The following is a 10,856-nucleotide window of genomic DNA, read 5'->3' as shown; positions in this document are numbered from 1 at the left end:
AGGGTTAACTGGGAGACTCACGCTGCAGCCTGCGAACCTCCCTCCACGTCTGAGTCACAGGCACTTTGTAGCCTTAGAGGGCGGCTGCTAAACAGCCCCAGGGCTCTGGGCTTCGTTCTCTGCCTGCCTCCCCCCGCCACCCCAACCCCGACCTCCATCCATCCTTCTTTTCTCCAAACTCTCATCTTTCTTCCAACTAAAGTCCTCAAAGCCCTCAGCCCAGCTGTGGGGCAAACCAATCGAGGTGTTCTTAGACCCAGCTGCAGCCCCTCTTCCTCCAGGAAGCCTTTTCTGATTGATCTGGCCCCCAGAATCCCTCTCCTCTCCTGGCTCCAGAGCAGGAGAGCCAGGCACTGGGATGGATAGTGGTGAACCCAAGCAGAGAGTGCCTCACCTCAAGCTGCTCACCTCTCAGGGGCAAGACCATGGCCCAGGCAATCATATTACTGTATGAAAAGCGCAAAGGTTTGAGGCAGGATTGTTCAGAAGACCCAACTCAGCCAGAGGAGTCAGCGAGGCTTCCTCTCGGAGACCTGAAGGATGAGGTAGTTGGGCCTGCTGAGGGGGAAAAAGATACCTGATCCCTGGCCAAGGGGATGGAGTACAAAGGCCACAGGTCACAGCAATTCCACTCCTAGGAAAGGGAAATGAAAACATACATCCATACAAAAACTTGTACATGAATGTTCATTGCAACATGATTCAGAATAGCCAAAAAGTGGAAACAACCCAAAGGTCATCAACTGATGAATGATAAACAAAATGTGGTCTATCCATACAACAGAATATTATTCAGCCACAGAAAGGTATGCCGTATATACAATATGGATGAACTTTGAGAACACTGTGTTAAGTGAAAGACGCCAGTCACAAAAGACCACATATTGTATGGTTCCATTTATATGACATGTCCAGACTAGACAGAGCCATAGAGAAAGAAGGCAATGATTTTAAATGTTTTAAAATTATAGTGATAGTTACACAACTGTAGATAAAACCATTGATTGTATGCTTTAAAGAGGTGAGTGCTGTAGTATGTGAATTATATCTCAATAAAGCTTTTTTTAAAAATGTCAGGGATCAGGAGAGCCCAGAGGTCAGTTGTTTAAGGCCAAGTGTCCATTACGGGTTGATTCTGCAGTCTGTCTTTAATCCACACACAATAAAAGGCTGTTACTACAAAATGTTGAAGTCTTTCCTTTCCCTGGTAGAGACTTCTCTGTGCACAATTGGGAGGCCTCAATTTCCCTAAATAGGCTGATATTAGGGTATGTGCACGCATGCACGTATGGCTTGTGAATTAAAGTGACTTGAAATAGCACCACCTGCGTAGCAGGCCCTGGCTGGACTCAGGTGTATGTGAGCGGGGAGAGGATGGAGGGTGTCCCAGTTATCTATGCTACATCTCAAATCACCCCAAGCATTATCATCTCTCATGGCTCTGGGGGGCCTCTGGGCTCAGCTAGGGCAGTTCTTGTTCAGGATTTCTCAAACAGTTGCAGTCAGACCATGACAGGGCCTGGAGTTACCTAGAAGGCTTTCGCACACATTTGCCTGGCAATTGACGCTGGCTGTCAGCTGGGACCTCAGTTGGAACACCTACCGTGACCGTTCCATGTGGCCTGGGCTTCCTGGTAGCATGGTGGCTGGGTTCCAAGAGTGAGTATCCCAAGGGAACCAGGTGGAAGCCTTATTATCTTTTATTGGACTCGGCTTTGGAATTCATATAATGTCACTTCTGCTGTAGTCAGTGGCTCTCTCCATAGACCCCGCCCCTAGGTGAGAGGAGTGTCATTGTCATTTGTAGGAAGAGCATGTGGGCGGGGAGAGATTATAGTGGCCATCTTTGGAAAATACCATCTGCCCACAAAGGGGGTTGATGTGGAGACACATCAGCGATGGAGACATCCCCTCAGGGATCTCAAGGAGAGAGGTGGGTGTGGCTCACGGCACTCCTACATCTCAGGCGTAGAGTCATGGCCCCGGGTTTGAATCTCAGCCTGTCCAGTTACTGCCTGGGTGACATCACTCAGTGCTCTGGGCCTCAGTTTCCTCCTGTGTAAAATGTAAGGATCGATTTAGTATCTGGTGTCTAGCCTGATACCACGCATGCCTAGACCCCAGGGCTAGCATGTTGTTATTGCTACTTTTAAGATCCAGGGTTGTGGTCACTCTAATGCAGGGATATCCCCTTCCAGGGTCAGGATGCCCATGCCTCCCTCCACCTCCCCAGGCCCTCCAGTCAGCCCCAGACATTTCCATCAGCCCCAGTCTTGCACTATACTATGCATGTGTGTGCGGGGGCGGGGCCTATGGGCACAGCCCGGGAGACTGATAACTTCTGGCTTAGGGGACTCAACCTGGGGACCCCAGTTGGCCTCTGTTCTCTTGCGAAAGTTCCTCTTCTGTCACCTCCTCCTCAGGGCAAAAGTTGATTTCTGGGCAGCCAGGGCAGGGCCGGGGCTTGTGTGGGATGAGCAATAAGGTGTGGCTTCCAAGGGCTGAAGGGGAGGGAGGACTCCAGCTCTGGGGGGCTTCGAGACACACTGGGGTGGTGGGGTGCTGTACTGGCGTGGCTGGGGGGGTGGGAGGAAGACCAGCTGTCCCTGGGCCCAGTCCTGGGAGGATCTGTACCAAACCAGCCACTGCAAGGTCTTTTCTAGGACGCTCCGGATGTGTCCAGAGGGCATACACAGCTCTGGCTGGGGCCACCGCCCTCAGGCCTGGCCTTGGCCAGGCAAGGGAGGGGCTGGGGGGCAGAGGCAAGGTCAGGAAGGTCATATGGCCCTCTCGCCTTCCTGGGGACCCTTCTCTTTGAACATACAGACCCACAGACCAGTTAAGTCCCCAGCCAGGGTCACCTCAACGCCCTCCCTCCCTTAGTGTTCCAGAGTTGGAATCTGAGCTCCACTGAATGCTTGCTGTGGGATCTTGGGCAAATCTTGTTCCTCTCTGGGCCTTATTTGTAAAATGGAGGACATTGTTATTGAGGTTGTGGCTATGGGTCTAGAGGAGGTTCCAGAGGGTGAAGCCCTACAGAACCGTAACCAGGTGAGGCAGGCGACAGAGGATTCAGATCCCACCTGAGGGAGTGTAGAGATGAAGCATAAGGTCATCTTTGCAGCTGGAGAAAGTAGGTCCTTGTGCTCTGACTCATTTTGCTTGTGCCCTCACCATACAGATGAGGAAACTGGGGCAGCACCTGTGGGATTAAGAGTCACAAAATTTGAAAGCTGTTAAGAGAGTAGATCCTAAGAGTTCTCATCTCAAGGAAAAAACATTTTTTTTTCTTTTATTTGTATCTTATAGGAGATGATGGATGTTAATAAACTTATCATGGTAATCATTTCACAATATATGTAAATCAAGTCATTATATCACACACCTTAAACTTATACAGTGCTGTATGTCAATTATATCTCAATAAAACTGGAAAGAAAAAAAAGTTTAAAAAAAAGGTTGTGAAGACCCAGGTTCAATTCCTGGTGCTACCACTTACTAGCTTTCACTTACTATACTTACTAGCTTACCTTTGGGCAAGTTAGGAAAAATCTCTGGGTCTCGGTGTCCTCATCTGGGAAAGGAGGGTCACCAGGATCTACCAGGACAAAAACTAAGGAAGGTAGGTGCAAAGGCTTACCTCGCCTCTCTGAGGGGGAGCGTACTCCAGACCAGTGGGCCTCCAACGCTGGCTGCACATCAGAACCACCTGCAGAGCTTTCTAAATACCACTCTAGTCTTAGACAGGCAGCTTAAAAAGCTCCCCAGGTGATTCTAATGTGCAGTCAGGATTGAGATCTACTCACCGGTCTGCAGTTTCACTAAGTGTGGGCCAGCAGCATTACCTGGGGGCTTCTTAGAAATTCAGAATCCCAGGCCCCGCCCCAGACCCGCTGAATCAGAATTTGCAAATTAACGAGATCCACAGATGATTCAATGCACACTGCAGTGTCTGTAACTATGATTTTTCAGTTCGAGAGGTACTGGCCTGGACGGTGGATTTCAGACACGTGTATGTTTAGGGGAAGGACAGAGGGGGCAATTTGGCAGGATTTGAGACCGGCGGGAGTGGGAAGGAAGATTCTGTGACTCCCATCAGAAAGGTGGATATTCAATCTGTAAAACCATAGGATGGAAGCCAAGTGACAAAGCAGCAAAATGAGCTGATCCCAGCCTGGCAGTTAGACATGGGAACTTACCAGCCCGATTACCTTCTTAGTGGGAAGAGTCATGCGCAGAAACGGGGAGCACCATTTTGATTACACTGCTTACTGGTCCAGAGCCTTACTTTTCTTTGAATTTTATCTGTTTTCATAGATCTGTTTAAACTGAGCTTACTTTGGGGAGGAAAGGGGCAGGGAGACCTCATCAGCATGGGGTAGAAAAATAGTCCAGGCCTCCAAACAAGTTGGTGGCAGGAGAGGAAGTTTCTCAATGAACTGAGCATGGTGACCGCACCTGACTTGGGCCCAGGAGACTCTGCAGTGCCGACAGTACTGTGGTGTATTTCAGGGCAGCTGCTGCAAGTTTCTTGGAGTTTAGAACTTGGGCAGAGCTAAAGGGGAAAGAAGAAGGGAAAAGGAAAACAAATAAGCAGCAAATGAAGTGTCTCTGAGCTCTGGGCTCTGTTTGGTGTGCGGTTCACCTGGGCTGGAGCTTCTGGTCGGTGCTCTGTTCCTTCCTCGTCTGTGACCTCCCCGGTCAAAGGCTCCTCAGGCTTTGTGGAATTCATACTCCAGTCTTAGGCAAGGGGAGGAAGCAGTACAACCCCCTTGGCGTGAAGGTGCACCCTGATGGCCTCGGCATCATTTCCCGGAAGGGAAAGACTGAATTGGGGCTCAAGGTTTCCAGGTAAACTTCTTGGATCCTCTACCTGCCCATCCCCTCCCCCAGGACCAGGCTGATGGCCCCACTTGATGCCAGGTGTGCCCTGATCCTGGCCCGATAAGAGTGCCCCTGTGTGGGGTGTGGGTACTTGGCACTTGGCTGGAGGACTTTCTCCTCATGCTTGGCGGGGGACCGAGGACAACATGGAGGGTGGCAATGGTCAGGGCCAAGCCATCTAGGTGAACCACAAGCCAGCTGGGACATCCCAGGTTCCCAAGCCAGGTGGGAACAGCCTCTAGCATCACTTCCTAACTTCATTCTGGGTACGGTGGTGAAGTTATCTCAGGACTCGCCAGTGGGCCAGCCTGCCCTCCGGTGGTGCTCAGTAGTAACTGCACCCTCCCTGCTCCACTTTTCACAGTGGAGTGCAGCTCTGGAGGAAGGCTCCCCAGATATGGACTTGTTCAACCCACAGGTAGGTGATGGAGAGGCGGTGCTGTTCTCCTGCCATTTCAAACACCTCTTCACTTCATACGACATTCAGCCCTAAAAGGGAAGAGAACGAGCATGTAACCAGTACCTATTTCTTCATACTAGGGACTTTGCACACTTTGCTTCCCTTACCCCTCTGAAAGTCCTGGGGGCCAGGGGGTGTTACGAACCTGTACAGAAACAGTTCCTGGCCCTGAAGACAGGCAGCAAGGGGTCAAGTCACATTCCATTCTGTGCCCGTCTGACTTCCAAAGCCATGTTCTTGATGTACCACCTGCCTGTGGAAATCCTTTAGCCAGGAGTTCCCAGGCTCTCACAAGGACCAGGCAAGCAGCAATAGTGAGGGGGGATACACTGGGGAGTGGTGGGGACTGTGGCGAACTGAGGGATGTGTGCCACATCTAAAGGACACAGTCATACATCCCCAGCAGATTACTCTTGAGTGGGAATGCTGGACTAGCACCTACGAGAAGCTGAAAATCTGAATTTTGGGTCAAAGTTCTCAATTTAAAATACTGACAGTTAAATCAGAAAAGAGTGTAAATATAATGCAAGCCAAACAAAGACTGTTTCTAACACTGTGAGCTTCTACAATACCCTCATGGTGCAGGTGAGCTCTGGAGAGAGGAGGTCACTTGCCTACGATCACATGACCACATATAGAGACAGAGTCTGGACTTGACTCCATGCCTCCTGACTCCCAGGCCAGTGTTCCTCTCAGCATCTCTCTCTGTAGTCTGCCCTGCTCTGCAGTCCCCAGGGCAGGGGATGAACCACTTCTGACTTTGGTGAGGTGGTGGGACACATCAGACTCAGGCTAGAGGCTGGAAGATCACCCACATTTATTGGTCAAACTTGGCTTACAGTGTAGCAGGGCCACCCTTTGGCCCTCTTGGAAGTAATGAGAACACTGTGTAACACATGCAGCCCCTGGGAGCTCACTCAGATTCTGCTGAGGTAGTGGCTTGATCCAGTGGCCTTACCTGAATATTTTGGCAGTCCCCACCCCCTGCACCCTTAGGCCTAGCTTCGTCCCTTACACAGCACGGACTGGGCCTGTCCAAGGTCAGGCTGGCTCTACCTGGACCTGGGCCTAAAGTCCTTGGAAACTAAGGGAGAGTGGGTGAGCCAGTTCACAGATGGGAAAACTGAGGCTTGAGGCAGGAGGATACTCATCTGGAAGCCTCATGGCTAAATCCCTGGCTTGGCCCAGGGCCTTGGCCCTTGGGCCACTGGGCTGGTCAGTGCTTGGATGCTCTCCCCATCCCATTCTGGGCGGAAGACATTTTCTGGCTTAGCTGCTCTGGAAATGCAATTTATAAATACATACTTGGTTTAAAAAAGTAATAAATTAGATCTTGGACCAGCCTGAGGGCATCTGGCCAGCCACATGGCACATGACATGGACATTTGTCATGTCTTATATATGGACCACCAATCACATGTAGTGCTAAGACCCATGACATTAACCCACAGGCCACACTGCAGGTTTCATGCAATGTCCCATGGAATGCTGTCACGTGTGACCTGTGTCACGCATCACACCATGACATGCTCATTGTGTTACATGTTTCTGACTGGTCATGCATGTCCCATGGGATGTAGGGTAGTCTATTGGCTATACTAGGCTCTTTGTTGCCAAAAAAGTCCTCCCCGAAGGCTGTTGCAGGAAAAACGTGTCTCTCCCTCGTGGGGCAGGGTACAGGGACAGCCAGCTGAGGCTCTTTTCCCGAGTCCTCTGTCCTGGTGGGTGGAAGCTGGCATCACTCGGCTGGACTCGAAAGGTCTCCAGGGAGCCATCAAGTGCCCTGAGGGACCTGTGGCTGGTTGTCGAAGAAAGCAAAGTCCAGCCTGGGCTCCTGGCTCTGCAGACGCTGGGCCATGTCCCGGGGGATGGGGTTATTCCAGAGGCTGTGGGGCACAGAGACAGACACTCAGCACTGGGAGCTGCTCACCTACTGTCTTGTCTCTGCCCTCCGTCCTACCTACAGATGGGGAAACCAAGGCCCCAAAGGGGAAGAGCTGTTTCCAGAGTTACCTGGCAGGCAGGAGCAGGTATTGGGCCAGTATGGCTACCTTAGGGAGATGGTATCCCCCATGCCCACCCGGACTTCTTCCACTCAATCTTTTTTTTTTTTTTTGGCTGCGACGCACGGCATGCGGGACCCTAGTTCCCTGACCGGGGATCGAACCCATGCCCCCTGCAGAGGAAACGTGGAGTCTTAACCACTGGATCGCCAGGGAAGTCCCCTTCACTCAATCTTCTTCCCCGGGAGCTAGCTTCTTCCCCAGGCCATGCTCATATGACACATTGGACAAATAAGGAAAAAGCTCCCCTTCTGTAAGACACTTTACGTCCATTGTCTGAAATTGTCATAATATATTGAGTTTTATAGAGCGAGGCACTTCACTACTACTCTAGTAGTGTACTAGACGTCTACTATGTAAGTGGTGTCCCTTAGATGCAATACCCTGAAGTTCAGTGCACCACCTATACAACTGTATGTGGTGGCCCTGGTGATAGCTACCATTTTAAGTGCTTACTACGTGCCCGGCATTGCGTTCAGTGCTTCATATAATCATTTACTCTGCCGAGCACCTCTCTGAGGTAGATACTATCACTACCTCCATTTTACAAAGGAGGAAACTGAGGTTCAGAGAGGTTGAGTTACTGATGCAAAGTTACGCAATCGGCAACAGGCAGGGCTGGGATTTGATCCAGGTCTGCTTGCTGCCAAATCCCTGATGGTGCGGTCCAAATCTCCTTTGATAATTCCCGACCCAGGTCCTGCCTTCTCCTACAGGAGGTGCCTTTACATTGTAGAGGTTGGTGTGCTCACCCCAGCCCCAGCCATCCCTGCCCCTGCAAGTCCTGTTACCGAATGACTTGGATGCCAGAGCCCTGCGCCAGCCCTTCAGCCAGGAGCCAGGCTCCGTAAGCTGTGATCCGATTCTTCTCCAGGCTTCCCGATGGACGGCGGAGGAAGAGGAAAGAGACTGACGTGAGATGGTGAGATGGGGAGGAGGCGGCCGGAGGGGTGATTCCCTGTGTCCCTTCCCTGTGCCAAGGTCGGGGGTGGGGACAAAGGCTCCCCACGCATGTGCTTAGAGAACTCAACATTCAACAGTGCAGCGGGAAGCCTGAAGGCCGGGACCCAGGGAGAGCTAAGCTTGACAGGGGCTTGGAGTGGACAGGAGTGAGCAAGTCCAGGAGGGCTTCCTGGGAGTCGGGGGCCTGAGCCAGTGGCCTCTTGGCTTTCCCCAGGACACAGGTCCCCCTTTGGCCCTCCCCACCCCCTTCTGGCTTCCCCGGATGTGCCCCTCATACTCCACTCTCTTCAGCCGGCCCATCCGCGGCAGGACCCGGGCCAGCTCAGCAGCTGCCTCATCCCCGAGCAGATTCCAGGACAGCCTGCAGGGTAGGGGTGCCAATGTCAGTGGCAGGAGAGCAGTGAGGGTAGAGACAGGGGGCAGGTGGGGAGGGCTGGGGGCCACAGGGATGGGGGAGTGCCACGGGGTCCTGCGTGCCCTCCCTGAAGACTTTACAAGGCACAGGAGGCTCCTTCCGACCTCCCAATCCCATTCCCGAGCTGGTCATCCCTCGGAACCCAGACAGCTTAGGAGCTGGCTGTCCTGAGAGTTCAGAACACGAGGTCTGTGGAAACATCATGATCCAAACTTCCACCGTGCATGTGCCTCCATCCTGACTTTGCTACATCCGTGTACCGCCTATATTATTTGTTTCATATTTTTCTTTAAATCAGTCCTCCGTCCCCTCTTTTTTTTTTTCACTTTAAGAAACTGATCTTAGGAAACATTTATCACTACTATCAATGAAAGACTTGTGTTAAGGACCCTAAGTAGAAGGTAGTTACAAGGATAAATACAGTGCAAACAATGGTATTAACTTCTAGCTGGAACCTGCGTCCTTCCTAAGGTGCTAACCCTGTGGTCTGCCCCCTGCTGGCTACAAAGGGATAATCACCAGTGTTTGGTGAGTTAGCCCTGATCTGAGACTTTCTCTTTGGTGTAAAGTAATGGGAAGAATTAAAATCTTTAGGATGCAAACCTAAAATCTTGTAATCCCTTGTGTCCTGTACTTAAGGAAATCCCATTTTCTTCCACCATGCTCAGGGTCCCAGGCTAGTCCTGGCAATCTAGTTTATCCCTGAGGCAGTACTCCCAGGTCCCAAGGTCCGAGCACCTCTGACGGCCAAGGGGGAGGTGGGCATGGCCAGTGGGCAGGTCGGGGGGCCTGCTGGTTTCAGCCACTCCTCACTACCAACAGGTGGTTCGTAAATCAAGGCTCCATAAACCCGGTGAGGTAGTCTATCCAGATGCTTCCCAAAGGGACAATCGGGAAATGGTCCTAACCATTTCCATCTGGTCCACTGCCCCTCACCCTCCACAGGTGGGGAAACAGGCAGGAAAGGCTGAACAGCTTAGACAAACAACACTCGCAGCTCAAGTGTTAAAACTTCCTCGAGAGGAGCTTTGAGCAAGAATGACCTTCCCTGTACAAGATGGGAAGACCTCCAGGGAGGAAGGAACCAGGCCCCCAGGTGCCCGCCTTGCCCAGCTCAGGGCTCTCCCAAGCACTCACATGATTTCCTCCAGGGCCGGGCAGAGCACGAAGCTGGCAGTGAGGGGCTTGGCAGTCTGGTTGTCAATCTCACACGACACCAGGCTGGAGACGGAGAAGGGGGTGGGATGGAGGTATCTGAGTCAGGGGCACCCTCAGCCTAGTGCCCCTCTCCCCACCCTGCAATCACAGCAGGAGGGAGCAGAGTGGCCAGCATCTGGGGCACGCTGGGAGTCTTAGGAAAGTGCCCCCTTTTTTTAAGTTCCAGGCTCCCCCCATACCTGAGGCCTCTGTCACTTCAAAAGCCTTCCCAGGTGTCAGGCTCAGCCAGAGAAGGACTGCCCCTACTGCACCCCAGCTCCCCGGTAGTCAGAGGAGGCTACTTACTCGATCTGCCGGAGCAGTGGGAGCCCCAGACGGAAATGTGGGACCCCTCCGGCCAGGTTGTTCTCTGCCAATCTGCAGGGCAGGGGAGACACCCATGAGAGGAAGCCCCGGACCGCGCCCCCACCCCCACCCCGGCCCCCTGCCCAGGCTCCGCGGCCCCTACTCACCTGATCTCTTCCATGTGTGGACATCCATCCAGGGCCTGGCCCAGGCTCAGCGCCCCCTCTGGGCCAAGATGGCTGGATGGAAGGCTGAGGAAAGGGAAGGGGTGAGGGGAGCCTGGGGGACCAGGTATGGGAACTGGGGGGCTAGATCCCCCCAGCCTGAGCCTTGTCTCAGGCTGCACTGCCAGACCTTAGACAGTCTCTGGGTAACTGCCACCCTAACCCCTCTCCCCACCCACACAGGACCTGGGTGGGTATCAAGGGCCCTGGGTTTGGGGTCTGAGATCCCAAGTTCAAGGCCTGGCTCCTTCACGTATTAATAGGGTAAGCTTTCCACACCTCTCTGGGCTTTAGTTCCCTTGCCTGGAAAATGGAGCAAGTAGAAATCCCGGCCTCACAGGGCT

General features: G+C 52.5%; 1 protein-coding gene across 3 annotated transcripts in view; it reads right to left on the bottom strand.

Annotated features, from left to right (window-relative positions):
* Positions 1-7,067: 7,067 nt before the first annotated feature.
* The window catches only part of NLRC5 (NLR family CARD domain containing 5), an 89,335-nt gene continuing 85,546 nt past the window's right edge, over positions 7,068-10,856 (bottom strand). For all 3 annotated transcript variants that reach the window (XM_036834845.1, XM_036834844.1, XM_036834846.1), the window contains 6 exons: positions 10,456-10,539; positions 10,289-10,360; positions 9,923-10,006; positions 8,648-8,731; positions 8,199-8,282; positions 7,068-7,230 (listed from right to left, as the gene is read on the bottom strand). In XM_036834845.1, the coding sequence (XP_036690740.1) occupies positions 7,119-7,230; positions 8,199-8,282; positions 8,648-8,731; positions 9,923-10,006; positions 10,289-10,360; positions 10,456-10,539 (520 nt within the window). In that variant the 3' untranslated portion in view covers positions 7,068-7,118. The remainder of the gene's footprint in view (positions 7,231-8,198; positions 8,283-8,647; positions 8,732-9,922; positions 10,007-10,288; positions 10,361-10,455; positions 10,540-10,856) is intronic.

The sequence above is a fragment of the Balaenoptera musculus genome, chromosome 19 (assembly GCF_009873245.2).
Source record: "Balaenoptera musculus isolate JJ_BM4_2016_0621 chromosome 19, mBalMus1.pri.v3, whole genome shotgun sequence".
NCBI lineage: Eukaryota > Metazoa > Chordata > Mammalia > Artiodactyla > Balaenopteridae > Balaenoptera > Balaenoptera musculus.
The sequence above is the reverse complement of the archived record's forward strand: the minus strand, read 5'-3'. Positions and strand labels throughout refer to the sequence as shown.